Source organism: Ranitomeya imitator, chromosome 6 (genome assembly GCF_032444005.1).
Source record: "Ranitomeya imitator isolate aRanImi1 chromosome 6, aRanImi1.pri, whole genome shotgun sequence".
NCBI lineage: Eukaryota > Metazoa > Chordata > Amphibia > Anura > Dendrobatidae > Ranitomeya > Ranitomeya imitator.
Genome location: NC_091287.1, coordinates 572,797,110 through 572,823,618, shown reverse-complemented (window position 1 = coordinate 572,823,618; position 26,509 = coordinate 572,797,110). Strand labels below are relative to the sequence as shown.

General features: G+C 49.1%; 1 protein-coding gene across 3 annotated transcripts in view; it reads left to right on the top strand.

The window, feature by feature from the left end:
- Positions 1 to 26,301, top strand: part of TONSL (tonsoku like, DNA repair protein) — an 82,106-nt gene extending 55,805 nt beyond the window's left edge. Inside the window, exons 17-26 of one of the 3 annotated variants that reach the window (XR_011314154.1) lie at positions 10,958 to 11,814; positions 13,139 to 13,233; positions 14,095 to 14,251; positions 20,442 to 20,520; positions 20,597 to 20,904; positions 20,979 to 21,150; positions 21,407 to 21,576; positions 22,265 to 22,338; positions 23,173 to 23,350; positions 25,138 to 26,301. Coding sequence is in view for 2 of the 3 variants with exons in the window: in XM_069732139.1 (XP_069588240.1) it covers positions 10,958 to 11,814; positions 13,139 to 13,233; positions 14,095 to 14,251; positions 20,442 to 20,520; positions 20,597 to 20,904; positions 20,979 to 21,150; positions 21,407 to 21,576; positions 22,265 to 22,338; positions 23,217 to 23,350; positions 25,138 to 25,322 (2,231 nt within the window). In the remaining variant the exon portion in view is untranslated. The remainder of the gene's footprint in view (positions 1 to 10,957; positions 11,815 to 13,138; positions 13,234 to 14,094; positions 14,252 to 20,441; positions 20,521 to 20,596; positions 20,905 to 20,978; positions 21,151 to 21,406; positions 21,577 to 22,264; positions 22,339 to 23,172; positions 23,351 to 25,137) is intronic. The other 2 variants (XM_069732139.1, XM_069732137.1) reach the window with 2 other exon arrangements.
- The last annotated feature ends 208 nt before the right edge of the window (positions 26,302 to 26,509 follow it).

Sequence of the window (26,509 nt, the reverse complement as noted above, 5' to 3'; positions counted from 1 at the left end):
TTATAGGCCAGTAAGTCTAACCTCTATTGTTGGTAAAATATTTGAAGGGTTTCTGAGGGATGTTATTCTGGATTATCTCAATGAGAATAACTGTTTAACTCCATATCAGCATGGGTTTATGAGAAATCGCTCCTGTCAAACCAATCTAATCAGTTTTTATGAAGAGGTAAGCTATAGGCTGGACCACGGTGAGTCATTGGACGTGGTATATCTCGATTTTTCCAAAGCGTTTGATACCGTGCCGCACAAGAGGTTGGTACACAAAATGAGAATGCTTGGTCTGGGGGAAAATGTGTGTAAATGGGTTAGTAACTGGCTTAGTGATAGAAAGCAGAGGGTGGTTATAAATGGTATAGTCTCTAACTGGGTCGCTGTGACCAGTGGGGTACCGCAGGGGTCAGTATTGGGACCTCTTCTCTTCAACATATTCATTAATGATCTGGTAGAAGGTTTACACAGTAAAATATCGATATTTGCAGATGATACAAAACTATGTAAAGCAGTTAATACAAGAGAAGATAGTATTCTGCTACAGATGGATCTGGATAAGTTGGAAACTTGGGCTGAAAGGTGGCAGATGAGGTTTAACAATGATAAATGTAAGGTTATACACATGGGAAGAGGGAATCAATATCACCATTACACACTGAACGGGAAACCACTGGGTAAATCTGACAGGGAGAAGGACTTGGGGATCCTAGTTAATGATAAACTTACCTGGAGCAGCCAGTGCCAGGCAGCAGCTGCCAAGGCAAACAGGATCATGGGGTGCATTAAAAGAGGTCTGGATACACATGATGAGAGCATTATACTGCCTCTGTACAAATCCCTAGTTAGACCGCACATGGAGTACTGTGTCCAGTTTTGGGCACCGGTGCTCAGGAAGGATATAATGGAACTAGAGAGAGTACAAAGGAGGGCAACAAAATTAATAAAGGGGATGGGAGAACTACAATACCCAGATAGATTAGCGAAATTAGGATTATTTAGTCTAGAAAAAAGACGACTGAGGGGCGATCTAATAACCATGTATAAGTATATAAGGGGACAATACAAATATCTCGCTGAGGATCTGTTTATACCAAGGAAGGTGACGGGCACAAGGGGGCATTCTCTGCGTCTGGAGGAGAGAAGGTTTTTCCACCAACATAGAAGAGGATTCTTTACTGTTAGGGCAGTGAGAATCTGGAATTGCTTGCCTGAGGAGGTGGTGATGGCGAACTCAGTCGAGGGGTTCAAGAGAGGCCTGGATGTCTTCCTGGAGCAGAACAATATTGTATCATACAATTATTAGGTTCTGTAGAAGGACGTAGATCTGGGGATTTATTATGATGGAATATAGGCTGAACTGGATGGACAAATGTCTTTTTTCGGCCTTACTAACTATGTTACTATGTTAGACCCCTCAAACTGACTTCAAATGTGAGGTGGTCCCTAAAAAAAATGGTTTTGTAAATTTCGTTGTAAAAATGACAAATCGCTGGTCAAATTTTAACCCTTATAACTTCCTAGCAAAAAAAAATTTTGTTTCCAAAATTGTGCTGATGTAAAGTATACATGTGGGAAATGTTAATAACTATTTTGTGTCACATAACTCTCTGGTTTAACAGAATAAAAATTCAAAATGTGAAAATTGCGAAATTTTCAAAATTTTCGCCAAATTTCCGTTTTTATCACAAATAAACACAGAATTTATTGACCTAAATTTACCACTAACATGAAGCCCAATATGTCACGAAAAAACAGTCTCAGAACCGCTAGGATCCGTTGAAGCGTTCCTGAGTTATTACCTCATAAAGGGACACTGGTCAGAATTGCAAAAAACGGCAAGGTCTTTAAGGTCAAAATAGGCTGGGTCATGAAGGGGTTAATAACTAAAAAGTTCTCCTTTGGTTTCTGACCACATGATCTTCCCCCATGCTTCCTCTGGATCATCCAGATGGTCATTGGGGAACTTCAGACGGACCTGGACATGTGCTGGTGTGAGCAGGGGGACCTTACGTGCCCTGCAGGATATTAATCCATGACCGTGTATTGTGTTACTAAGGATAATGTTTGAGACTGTGGTCCCAGCTCTCTTCAGGTCATTGATCAGGTCCTCCTGTGTAGCTCTGGGCTGATTCCTGAGCTTTCTGAGAATCATCCTTATCCCACGAGGCGAGATCTTGCATGGAGCCCCAGACCGAGGAAGATTGACCGTCATCTTGTGTTTCTTTCATTTTGTAATAATTATTCCAACAGTTGTTGCCTTCTCATCAAGCTGCTTGCCTATTGTCCTGTAGTCCATCACAGCCTTGTTCAGGTCTACAATTTTGTCCCTGGTGTCGTTAGACAGCTCTTTGGTCTTGGCCATGGTGGAGAGGTTGGAGTGTGATTTAGTGTGTGGACAGGTGCAATTAATACAGGTAATGAGTGCAGAGTAGGATCACAAGAATGGTGAGCAAAAATCCCAGAACCCCAAGAGGGGACCTAGAGAATGATCTGCATAGAACTGGGACCACCGTAACAAAGGCTACCATCAGTAACATATTCGTACCAAAATCATAAAAGGAATCAAATCAAAAAAGTGAACATATATTCCCTTAAAATTTATGTTTTTAATAGTCCAATATTAAAAAATACCTGGGAGCACAGTAGGACAGGAAGCCCCTGGGTTTTTTTAGGTGTGGCAATTGTTCCAGGTGTGCAATGATGTTTCAATGCGAGACCTTTTGCAGTGCTGTAAATGGAAAAACCGTCAGCATTCGAGACTTTGGTAAGTGTAGACCCATGGGGCTGGTCTATAAGGCAGCATGTACCCGCCCTATGGACTACGTTGGTAAAACTATACGAGAAGTAAGGGTGGGCGAGCACCTTGGTGACATCAGGAACAACAGAGATACGCCGGTAGCTCGTCACATGGATGATATACAGGTCCTTCTCAAAAAATTAGCATATAGTGTTAAATTTCAATATTTACCATAATGTAATGATTACAATTAAACTTTCATATATTATAGATTCATTATCCACCAACTGAAATTTGTCAGGTCTTTTATTGTTTTAATACTGATGATTTTGGCATACAACTCCTGATAACCCAAAAAACCTGTCTCAATAAATTAGCATATCAAGAAAAGGTTCTCTAAACGACCTATTACCCCAATCTTCTGAATCAACTAATTAACTCTAAACACATGCAAAAGATACCTGAGGCTTTTATAAACTCCCTGCCTGGTTCATTACTCAAAACCCCCATCATGGGTAAGACTAGCGACCTGACAGATGTCAAGAAGGCCATCATTGACACCCTCAAGCAAGAGGGTAAGACCCAGAAAGAAATTTCTCAACAAATAGGCTGTTCCCAGAGTGCTGTATCAAGGCACCTCAATGGTAAGTCTGTTGGAAGGAAACAATGTGGCAGAAAACGCTGTACAACGAGAAGAGGAGACCGGACCCTGAGGAAGATTGTGGAGAAGGACCGATTCCAGACCTTGGGGAACCTGAGGAAGCAGTGGACTGAGTCTGGTGTGGAAACATCCAGAGCCACCGTGCACAGGCGTGTGCAGGAAATGGGCTACAGGTGCCGCATTCCCCAGGTAAAGCCACTTTTGAACCATAAACAGCGGCAGAGGCGCCTGACCTGGGCTACAGAGAAGCAGCACTGGACTGTTGCTAAGTGGTCCCAAGTACTTTTTTCTGATGAAAGCAAATTTTGCATGTCATTCGGAAATCAAGGTGCCAGAGTCTGGAGGAAGACTGGGGAGAAGGAAATGCCAAAATGCCTGAAGTCCAGTGTCAAGTACCCACAGTCAGTGATGGTGTGGGGTGCCATGTCAGCTGCTGGTGTTGGTCCACTGTGTTTCATCAAGGGCAGGGTCAATGCAGCTAGCTATCAGGAGATTTTGGAGCACTTCATGCTTCCATCGGCTGAAATGCTTTATGGAGATGAAGATTTCATTTTTCAGCACGACCTGGCACCTGCTCACAGTGCCAAAACCACTGGTAAATGGTTTACTGACCATGGTATTACTGTGCTCAATTGGCCTGCCAACTCTCCTGACCTGAACCCCATAGAGAATCTGTGGGATATTGTGAAGAGAAAGTTGAGAGATGCAAGACCCAACACTCTGGATGAGCTTAAGGCCGCTATTGAAGCATCCTGGGCCTCCATAACCTCTCAGCAGTGTCACAGGCTGATTGCCTCCATGCCACGCCGCATTGAAGCAGTCATTTCTGCCAAAGGATTCCCCACCAAGTATTGAGTGCATAACTGAACATTATTATTTGTTGGTTTTTTTGTTTGTTATTAAAAAACACTTTTATTTGATTGGATGGGTGAAATATGCTAATTTATTGAGACAGGTTTTTTGGGTTATCAGGAGTTGTATGCCAAAATCATCAGTATTAAAACAATAAAAGACCTGACAAATTTCAGTTGGTGGATAATGAATCTATAATATATGAAAGTTTAATTGTAATCATTACATTATGGTAAATAATGAAATTTAACACTATATGCTAATTTTTTGAGAAGGACCTGTACATGGCGGACGCCTAGGAGACCTCACCTTTAATATGATCACACTGGTTAGACCGAAAATCATCGAGGGGGATCTGGACAAAATCCTACAGAGAAGGGAGGCAGAGTGGATCTTCAGGCTCCAATCCCTTCCCCCAAAGGATTACATGAATGTTTGTCCTCCACATGCTTTATCTAATCCATGATTTGTGTGCAGGAGGTTGGCGCTTTTTTTGTGTCGGTGCTCTAGAACCTTTTATTGCATATTACTACATGTTTTTTTTCTATAGAACCAGAAACACATGGGCTACTTGCACATTGAACAAGTCTGTAGGAACCTGTTCACACACACCACCAAGAAACTTGAAGACACAAAAGAGCACAGTGAGGTCAAAAATACTCTGTTGTAAAAAAATAACAGTAATAAGCAAGTGCTAGTCAAAAGATGGAAAAAACAGGGTATTTAGTTGATACGTTTTTTTGCAAAAAAATGTATTCTAATCTGCTCCACCAATCGTCAAGGTATACCCATATAGAGCAGTCCTAACTAATGTATATAATCCCTATCTGATGTATGTAAAAACCTGATCATCTGTATAGTACCTGTATAAGCAGGGTTCAGAGGGAATATCCATGTGGACATGCTGGATGGAACAGCTTTGATGCAAATGACCCATAAGGAGTGGAGGACTCCCTAGTCTTTTAGAAACAAGAACAATTATAGAACCAGAAACACATGGGCTACTTGCACATTGAACAAGTCTGTAGGAACCTGTTCACACACCACCAAGAAACTTGAAGACAAAAAAGAGCACAGTGAGGTCAAAAATACTCTGTTGTAAAAAAAAATCTGGTCTGGAGACTGGCTAGGCCACTCCAGGATATTTGAAATGCTTCTTACGGATCCACTCCTTAGTTGGCCTGGCTGTGGGTTTCAGGTCACTATCATCCTGGAAGACTCAAAGACCCAGCCACGACCCATCTTCAATGCTCTTAATGAGGGAAGGAGGTTGTTGGCCAAAATCTCACGATACATGATCCCAACCATCTCCCATCAATACAGTGCTGTCGTCCTGTTCCTTTTGCAGAAAAACACCCCCAAATTATGATGTTTCCCCCCACCATGCTTAACTGTTGGGACGTGTTCTTGGTTTTGTCCTATTCTTCCTTCAAACCCGGCAAAGGATTACACGAATGTTTGTCCTCCACATGCTTTATCTAATCCATGATTTCTGTGCTGGAGGTTGGCGCTTTTTTTGTGTCGGTGCTCTAGAACCTTTTATTGCATATTACTACATTTTTTTTCTATGTTCCCCATTGATGGAGTGTATTGTTCCATTGAACTTGCGATATGTATTTTTATTCGATCTTGTTCATAATCACTCCCTGTTTAATAAGATGTATCTGGCTATAATAACAATCACCAGGAGGCTTGTATTGGATGAGGCTCTTCCGTTATTTTTGTAATTGATATGGTTACGTGTTACGGAACCACTCAGCACCCAGAATATGTTGAGTTATATGTATGTATAATAGGTTCCATGTGAGATGCATGTCCCTAATGCATCTTCCAACAGGCTGCGCCCCCGGGCAGAGGAAACACGATATTCCCCTTTTGTCCGCCCCCCACCTTTGTAATTCCCACAGTAAATATCGGCAGGCTCCGGCCACCTGCGGCTATTGTAATGTATGTCTGGCCTGCCGCTTTTCTATTGGCCTGCCCTCTGTATCTGTGTAATATATTCTGTGTCCTGTGAGTAAAGTGTTTTCAGGCTGGAAATACGTGGAGAAGCAGTGATCTTTTATATGCGCCCATGTAACCAAGGAATTCCAGCCAGCGTCCTTCATTCAGACTCCAGCCAAAGCAGAGTGGCCCTCCTGAAACACGGGGTGGTACTGAAAGAGGTACCCCAGCTTGGTAGACCCCGTTACAGATACTTATTATGTCCCATGATTTGGTCTTAGGATCTGGAGATGACACAAGCTGGGACGCATGTTCCACTGAGTAGCCGGAAGAGAGGCGCTTAGACTGTTGGAACGCACGCCGGATAATCCATCATATGGCGGCTATAGCATTGAACATCGTGGCACGCACTGGCTGCTGAGGGTTGCGCAGCTGGTATTTCCGGCTATGCGCGGTATTGGGACACATGCTACAACCTATTGATGGACCGGATAAATTGGGGTATGTAAGGTGCATATTTGCTCATGTGACCCAGTTTCATTATTTCGCCGCCCACCTGGGGGTGCAGCAGATAGGTGTTTTCTAATTGATAGGGTTATTCCTGACCGCCGGCTATGCTTTTCCATCATGACATCCGGCATCTCTGATATCACTATTGTGGCCTCCTGATGAACCGTCACAGTGGGGAAACGCATCGGACCTGGACTGGACCTTACTGGGGCATCATAGTGTTTTTGCTAATGCATGAACTACATCTGGCCTATGGTTTAGGCAGTGACTATGAAGATGGCATTGTTGATGTTGTAGCACTAATCAGTGTATCTAATATTGTGTTCATCTCTAGCTTATGGTCTACAATATACCTGCAAGCGTTTCTATAATTTTTCTTGCTTTTTTCATCTTTTCTCTATATTAATATTGTATTCCCACCTTCATTGTTAGGGGAGCGAGGGCGCCAAATTAATCATTAGGGTGCCAAGCTCCACAGCAAGGCAGGCATTCACCTAGGCTTATTGCAGGGTCATTGTAACCTTTTGTGGTCGTTTTTATAGTATTGGTATCTTACCAGTTTGCTCACTGGGTAGGTGTTTTTGAATATTGGATTCTTAAAAAGATAAATTTTAAGGGAATATATGTTCAATTTTTTACCATCAATAACACACTATGCCGCCAGGGACTCCGATCATGCAGTGCCAGACGTTGCCCCCCTGCTTAACCCAGTACATGTCCGGGCCCATCTGAAGATTGCTAGAGAGCCTTTGGATTATCCAGAAGAGTATTGGGAGAATGTCATATGGTCTGATGAAACCAAATTAGAACTGTTCGTGTTGTGAATTCTGCTCTTGGGTTCCCTCCAGTGGTTGTAGGTGGGAATGCAGTTGTCTCTGACTCGTAGTCCTGGCCAGGTGTATCGGATGATTACAATTCTGATTGGAATATTTAGGTGTGCAGGATCCTTTAGCCCTTGCCAGTTGTCAATGTTCCTTGTGAAGTGTTGGATCACTTTCTGGCTTCTCCTGCTTGCTGCCAAATTCAGCAAAGATAAGTGTTTAGTTTTTGTATCTGTGGCACACTGCTGTGTGCTTGTTTCAGTTTTATTCCTGCTCTGATTTTAGGATTCGCTGGAGTTGCAGATTTACGCTCCTACATCTTATAGTTAGATGTAGGAAGTTTTTTTGTATATTCTGCTTTGGATGATTTTGAAGGGTGTTATACTGACCGCACAGAACTCTGTCCTATCCTGTCCCATCTAGCTAGAGTGGCCTCCTGTGCTAAATCCTGTTTTTCTGCCTGTGTGTGTTTTTTCCTCTCCGACTCACTGCCAATATTTGTGGGGGGGCTGTCAATCCTTTGGGGATTTTCTCTGAGGCAAGATAGTATTCCAATTTCCATCTTCAGGGGTATTTAGTCCTCCGGCTGTGACGAGGTGTCTAGGTGTGTTAGGTACACTCCACGGCTACTTCTAGTTGCGATGTTAAGTTCAGGTTTGCGGTCAGTATAGTGGCCACTTTCTCCAGTGAAAGTTCTCATGCAGCTCCAAGGTCACCGGATCATAACATGTTCGGTAGAAACAAAACTCGTCATGTTTGGAGGAGACAGAATGCCAAGTTGCATCCAAAGAACACCATACCTACTGTGAAGCATGGGGGTGGCAACATCATGTTTTGGGGCTGTTTCTCTGCAAAGGGACCATGAATGAATGTACATGAAAGAATGAATGGGGCCATGTATCGTGAGATTTTGAGTGCAAACCTCCTTCCATCAACCAAATACTTATTTTCCACCATAATTTGCAAAATAAATCTTGCCAAATCAGAGAAGGTGATTTTCTGGATTTGTTTTCTCATTTTGACTCTCATAGTTGTGGTCTACCTATGATGTCAATTACAGGCCTCTCTCATCTTTTTAAGTGGGAGAACTTGCACAATTAGTTACATAGTTACATATAGTTACATAGTTATTAAGGTCGAAGGAAGACTTTAAGTCCATCTAGTTCAACCCATAGCCTGACCTAACATGCCCTAACATGTTGATCCAGAGGAAGGCAAAAAAAACCCATGTGGCAAAGAGTAAGCTCCACATTGGGGAAAAAAATTCCTTCCCGACTCCACATGCGGCAATCAGACTAGTTCCCTGGATCAACGCCCTATCAAGGAATCTAGTGTATATACCCTGTAACATTATACTTTTTCAGAAAGGTATCCAGTCCCCTCTTAAATTTAAGTAATGAATCACTCATTACAACATCATACGGCAGAGAGTTCCATAGTCTCACTGCTCTTACAGTAAAGAATCCGCGTCTGTTATTATGCTTAAACCTTTTTTCCTCCAAACGCAGAGGATGCCCCCTTGTCCCTGTTTCAGGTCTATGATTAAAAAGATCATCAGAAAGGTCTTTGTACTGTCCCCTCATATATTTATACATTAAAATGAGATCACCCCTTAGTCTTCGTTTTTCCAAACTAAATAGCCCCCAGTGTAATAACCTATCTTGGTATTGCAGACCCCCCAGTCCTCTAATAACCTTGGTCGCTCTTCTCTGCACCCGCTCCAGTTCAGCTATGTCTTTCTTATACACCGGAGACCAGAACTGTGCACAGTATTCTAAGTGTGGTCGCACTAGTGACTTGTATAGAGGTAAAATGATGTTCTCCTCATGAGCATCTATGCCTCTTTTAATGCATCCCATTATTTTATTTGCCTTTGTAGCCGCTGCCTGACACTGGCCACTAAACATGAGTTTGTCATCCACCCATACACGCAGGTCTTTTTCATTGACGGTTTTGCCCAGAGTTTTAGAATTAAGCACATAATTATACATCTTATTACTTCTCCCCAAGTGCATGACCTTACATTTATCCCCATTAAAGCTCATTTGCCATTTATCAGCCCAAGCTTCTAGTTTACATAGATCATCCTGCAATATAAAATTGTCCTCCTCTGTATTAATTACCCTGCAGAGTTTAGTGTCATCTTCAAATATTGAAATTCTACTCTGAATGCCCCCTACAAGGTCATTAATAAATATGTTAAAAAGAAGAGGGCCCAAAACTGACCCCTGTGGTACCCCACTGCTCACCGCTACCCAGTCCGAGTGTGCTCCATTAATAACCACCCTTTGTTTCCTATCCCTGAGCCAGCTCTCAACCCACTTACACATATTTTCCCCTATCCCCATTATTCTCATTTTATGTATCAACCTTTTGTGTGGCACCGTATCAAAAGCTTTTGAAAAGTCCATGTACACTACATCCACTGGGTTCCCTTGGTCCAATCTGGAACTTACCTCTTCATAGAAGCTGATCAGATTAGTCTGACATGAACGGTCCCTAGTAAACCCGTGCTGATACTGGGTCATGAGGTTATTCCTCCTCAGATACTCCAGTATAGCATCCCTTAGAATGCCCTCCAGGATTTTACCCACAGTAGAGGTTAAGCTTACTGGCCTATCATTTCCGAGTTCAGTTTTTGTCCCCTTTTTGAACATTGGCACCACATTTGCTATACGCCAGTCCTGTGGCACAGACCCTGTTATTATGGAGTCTTTAAAGATTAAAAATAATGGTCTATCAATGACTGTACTTAATTCCTGCAGTACTCGAGGGTGGATCCCATCCGGGCCCGGAGATTTGTCCATTTTAGTGATTTTTAGACGCCGCCGCACTTCCTGCTGGGTTAAGCAGGTGACATTTAGACTTACTAACTATGTTACTATGTTACTATATTTAATTGGGAATTTTTATCACTAGACATTTTGTCGGTCATGGGATTTTCTTGTGTAAATACTGATGAAAAAAAGTCATTTAGCATATTGGCTTTTTCCTCATCCTCATCCACCATCTCACCCAGACTATTTTTAAGGGGCCAACACTATCATTTTTTAGTTTCTTACTATTTATGTAGTTAAAGAATATTTTAGGATTATTTTTACTCTCTCTGGCAATGAGTCTCTCTGTCTCAATCTTTGCTGCCTTGATTTGCTTTTTACAGAATTTATTTGATTTTTTCTATATATTTAATGCCTCCTCACTACCTACTTCCTTTAATTCTCCATATTCTTTCTTTTTGTCACTTATTGCGCCCCTTACAGCTCTATTTAGCCATATAGGTTTCCTCCTATTTCTAGTATGTTTATTCCCATACGGTATATACTGTTAGTGTCTGACTAAATACTTTTTTTCCCCACTGTATATGGTCGCGCTCCGCCCTGCGTGACCCGTGGATATGGCCATTCTCCACCCCACGTGACTTGTCTACTCGTGTTCTTGCAGCTTTCTCCGCCGCTCCTCGGTCGGCTCAGGAGCTTCAGGACAGCATGCTGTTTGATGCGGAGCAGTCAGAGCCACTCTTCGTGAGCCCAGTGCTCTCCTCTGGGGGTAAGTGGGAAAACTTGGCTCATGTGAGAAGTCGTCCGGAGTGCAGAGCTTCCAAGAGCCCACGACAGTCCGGCCAGGAGGACGAGGACTTCACTGCACATCACTCGCCTCCGCTCCACTCCAGTGCCCACGTCCACCTGGAGGCTCTGCCCACAGAGGAGCCTGAGCAGCTGCTGACACCGCTGAGGCCGGTGAAGAAGAGGCCGCGACATGTAGCTCCGAGGTCGTCCTCCGATTCAGATATCAGGAAGGAGAGAACTGAAGGGTCCGATCTTTCCAAAGGTGGGATAGACGCCTATCATAAAGCCATGCAAGGCCTTGGCAGTGCAAAGTCCCGCCTCCTGAGCCAGAGCTTAGCACAGTCTGAGACCGCCCCCGAGGACCCAGCTCCCGCAGGGGCGCTGGTCCCCTCCCACCTTTACCTGGAAGATGATTGGCTAGAAGATGATTTAATGATGGACTCGCGCTCCAGGAAGAGAAGTCACCAATCTACAGACATCCTGCAGGTGTCAGAGACTGAAGAGTACAGTGAAGAGGAGGAAGCCACCCCCCAGAGGGACAAACCGGGGCCACACACCCTCACCCGGAAACGCTCTCGCCAGACTAAGCTGACCCAGATTGTGGACAGGGCTGTGGTGGGGCGCACGAAAAGCCGTGGGCAGAATGTCTCCATCCCCCGCGTTGTGGATGCCACAAGATCGCACAGCACAACAGAGGACAGTGGAAGCAGAGCTGTGCCGGGCTCTGCTCAGGTGGGTCACCATGTACACGTAGGGTGGAGGTACAGTAGTGTGAGAGGTATACTCCTGGGGATGAGCAGTGGTCCTGTATCACAATGAACCGGACCGTCACCTGCTGATGGCCTGGACCACCACACCATCACCTGCCAATATCCCTGACCACCACACCATCACCTGCCGATATCCCCAACCCCCAGACCGTCACTTGCCGATATCCCCAACCCCCAGACCGTCACCTGCCGATATCCCCGACCCCAAACCATCCCCTGCCGACATCCCCAACCACCACACCGTCAGCTGCCGATATCTCCAACCCCCACACGTCACCTGCCGATATCCCCGAGTACCACACTGTGACCTGCCGATATCTCTGACCGCCACACTGTGACCTACTGATATCTGACCGCCACACTGTGACCTGCTGATATCTCCGACCCCCACACCGTGACCTGCTGATATCTCCGACCCCCACACTGTGACCTGCCGATATTCCCAACCTGCACACTATGACCTGCCGATATCCCCGACCGCCACACCGTAACCTGTCTATATCCCCGACCGCCACACTGTGACCTGACGATATCCCCGACTGCCACACTGTGACCTGAGGATATCCCCAACCGCCACACTGTGACCTGCCAATATCCCTAACCGCCACACTGTGACCTGCCGATATTCCCGACCTCCACACTGTGACCTGTCGATATCCCCGACCGCCACACTGTGACCTGAGGATATCCCCGACCGCCACACTGTGACCTGCCGATATCCCCGACCGCCACACTGTGACCTGAGGATATCCCCGACCCCCACACTGTGACCTGCTGATATCCCCGACCGCCACACTGTGACCTGCCAATATCCCCGACTCCCACACTGTGACCTGCTGATATCCCCGACCGCCACACTGTGACCTGCCGATATCCCCGACCGCCACACTGTGACCTGCCGATATCCCCGACTGCCACACGGTGATCTGCCGATATCCCCGACTGCCACACGGTGACCCTCCATACATATCCTATACCGTCACCCTCCGATATCTGGTTGTGTCAGGTAGGTGAGGCACACGTACCGTCCTCCTTCTGGCGGCTCCTGGAGATGACGGTGCAGCTGCCAGCGCTGATTGGCTGCTTTTGCACCACCGCCGGTCAGTGCCACTCATGCCCTGAGGAGCTGATCATTCCCGATTGTCACTCGCTGGATTCTCAGGATTTCCGGCCATAGTAGGGCACTATGTACTGTCCGCGTCTGCCTGTCTGACCCCGGTGTCCAGCCGCTGCCCCAACATGTCTTGTGTGACAGCGAGCCCTGGATGTTTTTTGTTTTTTCCTAGCCCCCCTCCGCGACTGTGAACCCCTCTTTGCCTCCACCAATCAGGGTGCGGGTCCGAGTCCAGGGCGACGTCTTCCTTATTCCGGTCCCTCACAGGTAGGACACACAGGAGTCTGACAACTCCTCAGTCACTTGTTTCTTCAGTTGTCGCAATGTCTGCTTGCAATTAGTGAACGGAAAATTAATTGCTCATACAGCTGAAGGGTCGTTAGTGTTTCATATAGGTAAACTATCAGGAGACGGCTCTGTGCTTCTGTGTTCTCCTCCCAAGGTTTGTCTGTACTAATACATTGTAACAAGCTCTCAGCTTGTCGGGGTCGTCACGACAATACCCTTCCTTCACCAGTCATTCCAAATTGGATTAAGAGCATTGGTACCGGATAAGAATGAGTCAGACAAAGGCTGGTTCAATCTCAGTGCATGCTCGTGTGTCTACAAGGTGTAGCAACGTCACAGCAACTGACTTTATTTCCTGATACACAGCATTATATGGTCCATTGGGGGAAGGTGTGCAATGGGCGGGGTTAAGCAATATGTGTCTAGTATTCAGTCTTTCTGGTTGGTTCTGACGTCATCTGGTGGATCCTCCTGTCTCCACGTCACTCAGGTTTCCATTTCAACAGAAGTGATACTTTAGCTTCAGAAACGAAACTGGCTTCTTAGCAGGAACAAAACTAGGGCAAAGGTGAATACTGGCAGCCATCTTAAATACAGTTACATTTGCATCAGCAAGCAAAGGGAAAAAAATTATTGTTTCACAGCATAAGAATATAAAAGTACAAAAGTGTATAAAGAAAATATATTTTCACCTTGACAAGCTGTATGAGCAGAAATAGTTAGAGGGGGTTTTAAGTGCATAGAGCCATGTTTCCATTCACTGACTGCAAGCAGAGGTGGAAGATGAGTGTAGAAGAGTGACCGATGTATTGTAACCCTCATCATCCTGGTGTTTGTCAGTGATGGAGCCACACGAGAGGTGTCATGGTTGGCGGAGCAGGCCTCTCAGCGCTACTACCAGAGCTGTGGCCTGCTGCCTCGCCTAACGCTGAAGAAGGAAGGGGCCCTGCTGGCCGCCCAGGACCCCATCCTCCATGTGCTGCAGAGCAATGAGGAGGTGAGTAGTGTGCTGCGATGAGCACAGCGGTGCGGTGAGGAGGATAGCTGTGTGGTACTACAAGGAGGGTAGTGTTGCGGTATGACGAGGGGAATGGTGTGATGAGAGCAGCTTTGCAACAAGGAGGGGAGTGGAGAGGAGTGAGGAGGATAGGGGTGCGGTACGACAAGAAGGGTAGTGGTGCGGTATGATGAGGGGAGTGGTGTGAGGAGGGCAGCTTTGCAACAAGGAGGGGAGTGGAGAGGAGTGCGGTGAGGATAGCTGTGCGGTACGACAAGAAGGGTAGTGGTGCGGTATGACGAGGGGAGTGGTGTGAGGAGGGCAGCTTTGCAACAAGGAGGGGAGTGGAGAGGAGTGCTGTGAGGATAGCTGTGCGGTACGACAAGGAGGGTAGTGGTGCGGTATGACGAGGGGAGTTGTGTGAGGAGGGCAGCTTTGCAACGAGGGGAGTGGAAAGGAGTGTGGTGAGGAGGATAGCTGTGCGGTACGACAAGAAGGGTAGTGGTGCAGTATGATGAGGGGAGTGGTGAGGAGGGCAGCGGTGCAGTGAGGAGGATAGCTGTGCGGTACGACAAGAAGGGTAGTGGTGCGGTATGATGAGGGGAGTGGTGAGGAGGGCAGCGGTGCATTGAGGAGGATAGCTTTGTGGTACGACAAGGAGGGTAGTGGTGCAGTATGACGAGGGGAGTGGTGTGAGGAGGGCAGCTTTGCAACAAGGAGGGGAGTGGAGAGGAGTGCGGTGAGGAGGATAGCTGTGCGGTACAACAAGGAGGGTAGTGGTGCGGTATGACGAGGGGAGTGGTGTTAGGAGGGCAGCTTTGCAACAAGGAGGGGAGAGGAGTGCGGTGAGGAGGATAGCTGTGTGGTACGACAAGAAGGGCAGTGGTGCGGTATGACGAGGAGAGTGGTGTGAGGAGGGCAGCGGTGCAACAACAAGGGGAGAGGAGTGCGGTGAGGAGGATAGCTGTGCGGTACGACCAGAAGGGTAGTGGTGCGGTATGACGAGGAGAGTGGTGTGAGGAGGGCAGCGGTGCAACAACAAGGGGAGAGGAGTGCGGTGAGGAGGATAGCTGTGCGGTACGACAAGGAGGGTAGTGGTGCGGTATGACGAGGGGAGTGGTGTGAGGAGGGCAGCGGTGCAACAAGGAGGGGAGCGGAGAGGAGTGTGGTGAGGAGGATAGCTACGCTGTATGACGAGGGGAGTGGTGTGAGGAGGGAAGCGGTGCAACAAGGAGAGGAGAGTAGTGCGGTACGACAAAAAGGGTAGTGGTGCGGTATGACATGGAGTGGTGTGAGGGCAGCGGTGCAACAAGGAGGGGAGCGGAGAGGATTGCGGTGAGGAGGATAGCTGTGCCGCACGACAAGAAAGGTAGGGGTGCGGTGTGAGGAGGGCAGCGGTGCAACAAGGAGGGGAGAGGAGTGCTGTGCGATGAGGATAGCTGTGTGGTACGACAAAGAGTGGTGAGTAGTGCGGTGTGATGAGGGGATCGGTGAGGAGTTGTCACGGAATCCCACCGTATTTCAGGGATCCCACCAATAATATGTCAGGGATCACGGGGAGGATACCTTTATCATCCCCACCACTCACCAATTTGTCATGAAGCGGGGTTGATTGGTTGCCCCTGGTTCTTTCTGAAGGGGATTTATCTACAGGTCCTTCTCAAAAAATTAGCATATAGTGTTAACTTTCATTATTTACCATAATGTAATGATTACAATTAAACTTTCATATATTACAGATTCATTATCCACCAACTGAAATTTGTCAGGTCTTTTATTGTTTTAATACTGATGATTTTGGCATACAACTCCTGATAACCCAAAAAACCTGTCTCAATAAATTAGCATATTTCACCCATCCAATCAAATAAAAGTGTTTTTTAATAACAAACAAAAAGACCATCAAATAATAATGTTCAGTTATGCACTCAATACTTGGTGGGGAATCCTTTGGCAGAAATGACTGCTTCAATGCGGCGTGGCATGGAGGCAATCAGCCTGTGACACTGCTGAGATGTTATGGAGGCCCAGGATGCTTCAATAGCGGCCTTAAGCTCATCCAGAGTGTTGGGTCTTGCGTCTCTCAACTTTCTCTTCACAATATCCCACAGATTCTCTATGGGGTTCAGGTCAGGAGAGTTGGCAGGCCAATTGAGCACAGTAATACCATGGTCAGTAAACCATTTACCAGTGGTTTTGGCACTGTGAGCAGGTGCCAGGTCGTGCTGAAAAATGAAATCTTCATCTCCATAAAGCATTTCAGCCGATGGAAGCATGAAGTGCTCCAAAATCTCCTGATAGCTAGCTGCATTGACCCTGCCCTTGATGAAACACAGTGGACCAACACCAGCAGCTGACATGGCACCCCACACCATCACTGACTGTGGGTACTTGACACCGGACTTCAGGCATTTTGGCATTTCCTTCTCCCCAGTCTTCCTCCAGACTCTGGCACCTTGATTTCCGAATGACATGCAAAATTTGCTTTCATCAGAAAAAAGTACTTGGGACCACTTAGCAACAGTCCAGTGCTGCTTCTCTGTAGCCCAGGTCAGGCGCCTCTGCCGCTGTTTATGGTTCAAAAGTGGCTTTACCTGGGGAATGCGGCACCTGTAGCCCATTTCCTGCACACGCCTGTGCACGGTGGCTCTGGATGTTTCCACACCAGACTCAGTCCACTGCTTCCTCAGGTTCCCCAAGGTCTGGAATCGGTCCTTCTCCACAATCTTCCTCAGGGTCCGGTCTCCTCTTCTCGTTGTACAGCGTTTTCTGCCACATTGTTTCCTTCCAACAGACTTACCATTGAGGTGCCTTGATACAGCACTCTGGGAACAGCCTATTTGTTGAGAAATTTCTTTCTGGGTCTTACCCTCTTGCTTGAGGGTGTCAATGATGGCCTTCTTGACATCTGTCAGGTCGCTAGTCTTACCCATGATGGGGGTTTTGAGTAATGAACCAGGCAGGGAGTTTATAAAAGCCTCAGGTATCTTTTGCATGTGTTTAGAGTTAATTAGTTGATTCAGAAGATATGGGTAATAGGTCGTTTAGAGAACCTTTTCTTGATATGCTAATTTATTGAGACAGGTTTTTTGGGTTATCAGGAGTTGTATGCCAAAATCATCAGTATTAAAACAATAAAAGACCTGACAAATTTCAGTTGGTGGATAATGAATCTATAATATATGAAAGTTTAATTGTAATCATTACATTATGGTAAATATTGAAATTTAACACTATATGCTAATTTTTTGAGAAGGACCTGTATATCCCAGTTCCGGTTTTGGAACTTGCAGCTCTCTGGCGCCCCACTTACCCTCAGGTCAGTCAGGGTACTTCACCTAGGGTAATTAGTCACCAGAAAGGCTGCCTGCTATGTACTGGCTATTGGGCACACTGCAACGAGGGCGATTAATGGGTCCGGAGCCAACCCAAATTAGTATTGCAATTCACTTCAGAGGACGTGACAGTTCGTTCTAAAGCAAGGAGAGATAAGCTAGTAGTTTTATATTTTACTCAAAAAAAGGTAGGCAGTGTTTACAAAGTATAAAAAGATATTATAAAGAAGACAATTATCGTATGTACAAGACAATTACAAATAAATTGGGATTAACATTGAAAAATCACTTACATTTCGTTATGTCATCTTATCTCATGACCGCCCGTGTGCTGTGGAGAAGGGGACGAGCATATATCCAGATGCATCACCCCTGTATAGCAGCTAGACCCCAGACAAAGACACTGAAGACTGCTTGCTTCCCTCACTTATTTCCTAGCCTAAGCCCAAGGCACTACCCCTGTGGTGACCTCACTTAGAGGCTGAAACCTCCCCTTTTACTTAGCATTACGAAAACAATTTTTATGCATCGCGGTATGAATTTCGTATTCGAAAGTCACAATGATCAGGAGGTGCACCACATCGGGGCGATTCTTTTAAGTGTAAATTCGGCGTAGTTACATGATCCGCTTATTGAAAAACCCGCACTATGCACTCGTTGGGTTTAGCTTCTAGTGATTTCACGGAGTTCTAGATCCCTCGATGGACGTCCAGAATATATAATTCTTATATCTCTAGCCCTGATCGGTGCCAATACATATAACCTTGAAAGAACAATACAAGCTCAGGCTTTTCATACCAGTTTCAACCAGTACCAGATGGAAGGGGAATGAGTAGTGTAGGGAGACTTGTCTGCTGCTGCTAAAAGCCATAAACTGCGCAATGGGGCTGCTACACTTTGGTATCAGGTTGCACAGAGTGTGTCTGCCATAGGGCTTTGTTCTTGTATCAGCGAATGCACTGGGGGAGAAAGGGCGGTCGAATCTGCAGCGTGTCTGTGCCATGGTACCTTCTAGAACGAAACTCACAATGGCATTTTTACATTATCGTGACAGGAGTGCGGTGCCATTAGGAGGGGAGTGGTAAGGAATGCTGTGCAACTAGGAGGGGAGTGGTGAGGAGTGCGATGCGATTAGAAGGGGAGCGGTGAGGAGTGTGGTGCGACGAGGGGAGCGTTGAGGAGTGCGGTGTGATTAGGAGGGGAGCGGTGAGGAGTGCGGTGCGATTAGAAGGGGAGTGGTGAGGAGTGCGATGCGATTAGAAGGGGAGCGTTGAGGAGTGCGGTGTGATTAGAAGGGGAGTGGTGAGGAGTGCGGTGTGATTAGGAGGGGAGCGGTGAGGAGTGCGGTGTGATTAGAAGGGGAGTGGTGAGGAGTGCGATGCGATTAGAAGGGGAGCGGTGAGTGTGGTGCGACAAGGGGAGCGTTGAGGAGTGCGGTGTGATTAGAAGGGGAGTGGTGAGGAGTGCGATGCGATTAGAAGGGGAGCGGTGAGTGTGGTGCGACGAGGGGAGCGTTGAGGAGTGCGGTGTGATTAGAAGGGGAGTGGTGAGGAGTGCGGTGCGATTAGAAGGGGAGTGGTGAGGAGTGCGGTGCGATTAGGAGGGGAGCGTTGAGGAGTGCGGTGTGATTAGAAGGGGAGTGGTGAGGAATGTGGTGTGATTAGGAGGGGAGCGTTGAGGAGTGCGGTGTGATTAGAAGGGGAGTGGTGAGGAGTGCGGTGTGATTAGAAGGGGAGTGGTGAGGAGTGCGGTGTGATTAGGAGGGGAGCGGTGAGGAGTGCAGTGCGATTAGAAGGGGAGTGGTGAGGAGTGCGATGCGATTAGAAGGGGAGCGGTGAGTGTGGTGCGACGAGGGGAGCGTTGAGGAGTGTGGTGTGATTAGAAGGGGAGTGGTGAGGAGTGTGGTGTGATTAGAAGGGGAGTGGTGAGGAGTGCGGTGTGATTAGGAGGGGAGCGGTGAGGAGTGCAGTGCGACAAGGGGAGCAGTGAGGAGTGCGGTGTGATTGGAAGGAGCGGTGAGGGGTGTGGTATGATTAGAAGGGGAGCGGTGAGGAGTGTGGTGTGGGGATCGGTGAGGAGTGCGGTGTGATTAGAAGGGGATCGGTGAGGCGTGCGGTGCGATTAGGAGGGGAGCAGTGAGGAGTGTGGTGTGACGAGGGGAGCGGTGAGGAGTGGTGTGAGGGGAGCGGTGAGGAGTGCGGTGTGATTAGGAGGGGAGTGGTGAGGAGTGCGGTGCGATTAGGAGGGGAGCGGTGAGGAGTGTGGTGTGACGAGGGGAGCGGTGAGGAGTGTGGTGCGACGAGGGGAGGAGTGTGGAGTGATTAGGAGGGGAATGGTGATGAGTGCGGTGCGAGTCAAATGGAGCGGTGAGGAGTGCGGTGTGATTAGAAGGGGAGCGGTGTGGAGTGTGGTGTAATGAGGGGAGCAGTGAGGAGTGCTGTGTGATTAGAAGGGGAGCAGTGAGGGGAGCGGTGAGGAGTGCGGTTTGATTAGAAATGGAGCGGTGAGGAGTACGATGTGATTAGGAGAGGAGTGCAGTGTGATTAGGAGGGGAGTAGTGAGTGCGGTGTAACGAGGGGAGTGGTGAGGAGTGTGGTGTGATGAGGGGAGCGGTGAGGATTGTGATTAGGAGGAAAGCGGTGAGGAGGGGAGTGGTGAGTGCAGAGCGACTAGGAGGGGAGCTGTGAGGAGTGCGGTGCAATCAGGAGGGGAGTGGTGAGGAGTGCGGTGTGATGAGGAGAGCGGTGAGGAGTGTGGTGCGATTAGGAGGGGAGCTGTGAGGAGAGCAGTGCTGCGGAGATGAGTGGTGGCTCCAGTATCGTGGTTGGTGACTCTTCTCACCCTGATCTCCGCAGGTGGTGGCCGAGGTGCAGTCCTGGGATCTGCCGCCCCTCACTGACCGCTATAAGAAGGCCTGTCAGAGCCTGTCCTTGGGTAAGTCTCGCACCCTGCTCCCCGCTGATATCCACTGCCCAGGGTGGCGGCCTCTAACCCGTGGCTCTTCTTGTAGAGGAGAATCTTCTGGTACATAAGGCTCTGGAGCAGCAGGACGGCGGTTCGTCCATGTCGCTCTGCCACCTGTCCCTTACAGGACGCCACCTCTGCCCGCTGCTCCGCGCCTTGAAGCTGCAGAGCTCTCTGCGCCAGCTGCATCTCTGTGGAAACCTCTTGGGGGATGCTGAAGTTGAGGAGCTGCTGTCCACGCTGGTAACGATGCCCCACCTCACCCACCTCGACTTGTCCTGTAACCGGCTGACACATGAGGGCATCAGGAGGCTGGTGCCTGCCCCGGGCACGCCGGACTACAGCGCCCTGCAGGTGAGATTATGGCTGTAGGTGATGGTGGTGATGATGTTGAGCCTTTGTTAACCATGTCCTGTCTGCTCTCCTAGAACCTTGAGGAGTTGGACTTGAGCATGAACCCGCTGGGTGATGGGTTATCACAGCCGCTGGCATCGCTTCTGCTCCACTGCCCGGTCCTCAGGTCCCTGCGGCTGCAGGCTTGCCAGCTGTCCGCCAAGTTCCTGCAGCAGTACCGCCTCCTCCTGGCCGACGCCTTCCGAGGTTCGATCCTGACCCCGGCGGACCCCCACTCTGGGCATGTCGTTGTATATCGGGGTCGCAGTAGGAACGCTGTGTGTCTTAGGGTCGGGGTGAGGGCAGTGTCGGTGGCGCTTTCCTGTGTGATGTGGGCGCTGAGGTCCTGCACATGGCCGTCCTGCAGCTCCATCCCCCTCCTCTCCTCTGGGTCTCTATCTGCTGCTCAGTCCCTTCTCTGGTGACTTCCGACATTTCCGTCACATCTTGTGTTGTCCATCAGGTGCGGTTCATTTGAAGACCCTCTCTCTCTCCCACAATCCACTGGGATCAATAGGGGTGGAGCTTGTGTTGAAGACCCTCCCACATGAGACAGTCTCCCGCCTGGAGCTTGGTGCAGTGGTCACGGCTGACGTTCTGATCACAGAGCCGCTGATAAGATACCTTGCTCAGGTGAGCATAAATCTCGTGATCCGTGCCTCCCACCCCTGTGATCTGCACCCCTCCACCGTGATCTGCGTCTCTCCCCCGCCTCTCCCACCGTGATCTGCGCCTCCCACCCCTGTGATCCGTCCCCACCGTGATCCGTGCCCCCCACCGTGATCCGCGCCTCCCACCCCCGTGATCCGTGCCTCCCACCCCTGTGATCTGTGCCCCTCCACCGTGATCCGTGCCCTCCCCGTGATCCGTGCCTCCAACCCCCGTGATCCGCGCCTCCCACCCCCGTGATCCGTCCCCACCGTGATCTGCGTCTCTCCCTCGTGATCTGTCCCTGCCTCACCGTGATCCGCACCCCCCTCAGTGATCTGCGCCCCACCATGATCTGCGCTTCCCCTCGTGATCCGTGCCCCCCACCGTGATCCGCGCCTCCCACCCCCGTGATCCATCCCCACCGTGATCCGCGTCTCTCCCTCGTGATCTGTCCCCGCCTCACCGTGATCCGCGCCCCCCCACCATGATCCGTGCCCTCCCCGTGATTCGCACCCCCCTCAGTCATCTGCGCCCCACCATGATCCGCGCTTCCCCTCTTGATCCGTGCCCCTCCACCGTGATGTGCACCCCCACTGTGATCCGCGCCCCCAATCAACCCCTACACTCTGATTTGCGCCCACCACTGACTCCCTACACTCTGTTCCTGCAGGACCGTTGTGCCTTGTCCCATCTGACGCTCTCTTGTAACCACCTGAGCGATGAGTTTGTGCGAGACCTGGCCAGGTAAGTCAACGGTCTCCTGTCATTGGGGCTGTCGGGTGGACACCAGCACTCTCTTGCAGATGTCTCCCAGTCTGCTCCTCTCTGACCTGCGCTCTCTACAGATGTCTCCCCATCTGCTCCTCTCTGACCGGCGCTCTCTGCAGATATCTCCCCGTCTGCTTCTCTCTGACCGGCGCTCTCTACAGATGTCTCCCCATCTGCTCCTCTCTGACCGGCGCTCTCTGCAGATATCTCCCCATCTGCTCCTCTCTGACCGGCGCTCTCTCTCTACAGATGTCTCCCCATCTGCTCCTCTCTGACCTGCGCTCTCTTTACCGATGTCTCCCCGTCTTCTCCTCTCTGACCGGCGCTCTCTACAGATGTCTCCCCATCTGCTCTTGTCTGATGGGTGCTCTCTGCAGATGTCTCCCCATCTGCTCCTCTCTGACCTGCGCTCTCTCTACCGATGTCTCCCCATCTTCTCTCTGACCGGCGCTCTCTACAGATGTCTCCCCATCTGCTTCTCTCTGACCTGCGCTCTCTCTACAGATGTCTCCCTGTCTTCTCCTCTCTGACCGGCGCTCTCTCTACAGATGTCTCCCCATCTGCTCCTCTCTGACCGGCGCTCTCTCTACAGATGTCTCCCCATCTGCTCGTCTCTGACCGGCGCTCTCTACAGATGTCTCCCCATCTGCTCCTCTCTGACCGGCGCTCTCTCTACAGATATCTCCCCGTCTGCTTCTCTTTGACCGGCGCTCTCTCTACAGATGTCTCCCTGTCTTCTCCTCTCTGACCGGCGCTCTCTCTACAGATGTCTCCCTGTCTTCTCCTCTCTGACCGGTGCTCTCTCTACAGATGTCTCCCCATCTGCTCCTCTCTGACCGGCGCTCTCTCTACAGATGTCTCCCCATCTCCTCCTCTCTGACCGCGCTCGATCTGTCGGGAAACCCGAAAATTGGGGCACAAGGATTTTACTTGCTACTGAATGGGATCCAGGAGCGAAACGGAGGAATGCAAGAACTGAACTTGACAGGTGAGCTCTGCGATCGGGGACGTGCCCTCCACAGGAGGAGCAGTCTTGTCAGTGAGCCCATCTGGGGTGGGTCCGGGGAACGTGCTTGTCATGAACCGGGGGTGTTTGGTTGCCCCTGGTTCCTCGGGGATTTATTATATCCCACTTCCAGTTCCACTTTGTAACTTTCAGCTCTCTGGTGCCCCCCTTACCCTCAGGTCAGTCAGGGAACTGCAGCTAGGATAATTAGCCGCCAGAAAGGCTGCCTTGCTATGTACTGGCTATTGGGCATGCTGCAGTGAGGGCGATATAATTACTCCCAGTCTCAGGCGGGAAATACAATTCTCAAACGCCTTCCGTCGCTGCCAGTCTCTCCAAAAGCTCAGAACACTTTGCTGCCACCAGCTCCTATTACTTATGATTAATAGCGGGTCAGGAGCCAACCCAATCAGTAGCGATGACTTAATTTGGAGGACTGAGGGGTACGTTTTAAAGCAAGGAAAACGAAACTACGAAACTAGTAAATATAGCTTTTACTCCAAGAAGAAATAGGCAGTGTTTACAAAAGCATAAAAAGATGTTACAAAATGAGACAATTATAGTATGTACAGACAATTACAAATAAAATGGGATTAAAGATGAAAAAACACTTGGGTATCTCAGACAGTGGTAAGCCATGTGGTGGGAGGGGGGGGGGGGAGGAGAGACATCTCAATGCATCAGGGCAGATTTGCACAGCCTCTGGTAGCTGACTTCCAGGGCAAAGACTCTCTCCTAAAATGAGGTTCAGTCTCTTATACCCTCTGGTCGTGACATCACTGAGGGGCTGGATACACCCCTTTAGAAAGTTATGAAAAAACAATAGTTTTTAACTCTTGGGGGGAAGCTCACAGAGGGATGATGAAAGTATTACATATCTTCTCACGAGATTAGCTTACATTTAAGTCTAAACTTGGGGTGGCTGTATGACTCGGTTAAGTAAAAATCCATTTCTCGGATTCTGCTGGTTCTGGAACCTAGAAAACTCACTGGTGTGTGGTTCAGCTGGGGCACATATCAAAGTGTAAGTTTCACCCCTATATCACTATTTGGGGTCAAGTTATTTCATCTGGAATAACCCTTTCATACACAAAGAAAGCACATGGTTCAGACAAAGGACTGGCTTCTGATAACTCACACATTCCTGAGGTAGGGGTGAGAAGGAAAGCTTTACACAAACCTAATAGGAGGTGGGTGGAGGGAGACAGAATTACACGCAGGCATGTGCCAGCAAAGGGCTTTGTGCGTGTGCCAGTGAATGCAGTGGAAAGTTCCGGAAATGTAATTGGGACAGCAAGAAATTCTTCCTATTTCCTGACAGTGGTCTGTGTTGAATTGGCACACCCTGCTTTTTAAGGACCCCGTGTTCGAGACCCTCCTATATTAATGGAGCTTGTTCTGCATCCTGGATCACTGGTGATGCCATCACGTAGACCCAGCGCTCGGTCACCACATAGCACTGAGGATTCTCATCACTTGTTTGGATCATCCTCGAGGTCTCGCTCCGGGTGGGCACAGTGCATCCTGAGCTCCGACCTCTGCTCATTCCCAGAACTGTAGAGAATCGCGGCTGCTCGCAGGTTTCTGTCCCTGGATGCCGGTGACCGCTTTCTAAACACTTGTCTGTGCAGCTTTCACTTCTGGGATTGATAGAGGGCAGAGCAGAGAGGTATATGTGGCCATTCATGCAGGTACCAGTAGGAGGCGACACCAGCTCTTCTTGCAGCTGGGAGCAATGTTGGGTACTGACCAGTGCTTTTGTTTTTCAGGCTGCAGTATTCGGGGCCCCTTTAATGTCCGCTCCTTGGATGCACTGTCCTCACTTCTCCAGGAGCTCCGGCTCGGTTCCCGGAGCCTTTCCAAAACCGACAGAGAGGCATTGCTGCAGGCCTGGAGCGGGGACTGTCTGATCGTCAGCCAGCAGAGCAAACTCTTCATCAAGAGACTGACGTGAGGGACGAGGGTCCCCTCGAGGGAAAACGTGGCCTGTAATACTGTGCACCTCCATGATGTCACCTCCATGGTCCCGGAGAAGACCATGCACTTCCATGATGTCACCTTCATGGTCCCGGAGAAGACCTTGCACTTCCATGATGTCACCTCAATGGTCTCGGAGAAGATCGTGCACTTCCATGATGTCACCTCCATGGTCCCGGAGAAGACCGTGCACTTCTATTATGTCTCCTCCATGATTGGCTGGGGAAGCATCTGTCAGGGCAGGATGTGGCGTCCTCCAGCAGACATGGAACCGTCCAGGTCGTCCTGCTACCACCTGTGGGTGAGATGTCCTCTCCAGTCCGTTCATCTCAATGTAACGTGCTGCTCCTGTTTTTTCTCATGGTTTGGGAAGAAGTACACAGTTCCTAAATTGCCAGACATTTCTATCTGGGGAGCTTCTGCTCCCCCAACCAGTCCTCTGCTGCTATTATTTGTGAGGGTTTGGGTCAGCAGGAGAGGGTCACGTCCGTGACAAGAGGACAGGACACGGGATCATGTGCTGCATGGGGAGGTGACATCCAGTCCTGTCTGGGCATTTGTGAAGCCTCTGAGCTCTCTGTCCTGGTGGGGTCCTGTTTTCTGCGTCACTCCTCTGCCCGGTGGGGTCCTGTTTGCGTCGCTCCTCTGCCCGGTGGGGTCCTGTTTTCTGCGTCGCTCCTCTTCCCGGTGGGGTCCTGTTTTCTGCGTCGCTCCTCTGCCCGGTGGGGTCCTGTTTTCTGCGTCGCTCCTCTGCCCGGTGGGGTCCTGTTTTCTGCGTCGCTCCTCTGCCCGGTGGGGTCCTGTTTTCTGCGTCGCTCCTCTGCCCGGTGGGGTCCTGTTCTCTGTGTCACTCTGTACATTGGCTTTTACATTTCCTGTGATTGTTTTATGCTTCTTAGCTCTGGTCAGCAGTGAATGGTCTATTTATGCCTTGTAAATAAACAGATATTGGAGGATTGAGTTTGATCTGTGCGTCGTCCCCCTGATATGTCACGGTGCACATTGTCCCATGAGCACCCATAATCCCGCACACAACAATAGACTCGGGATAGGGGGGTCCGCCTGTCTGTGGTCCAGTTCTGGACAAGATACTCAGAAAAGCAGCAGCAGTACCAAGTCCAAGGACACTGAAAGTGGAGCTGAAGGTGTAGGATCCCCACCCCG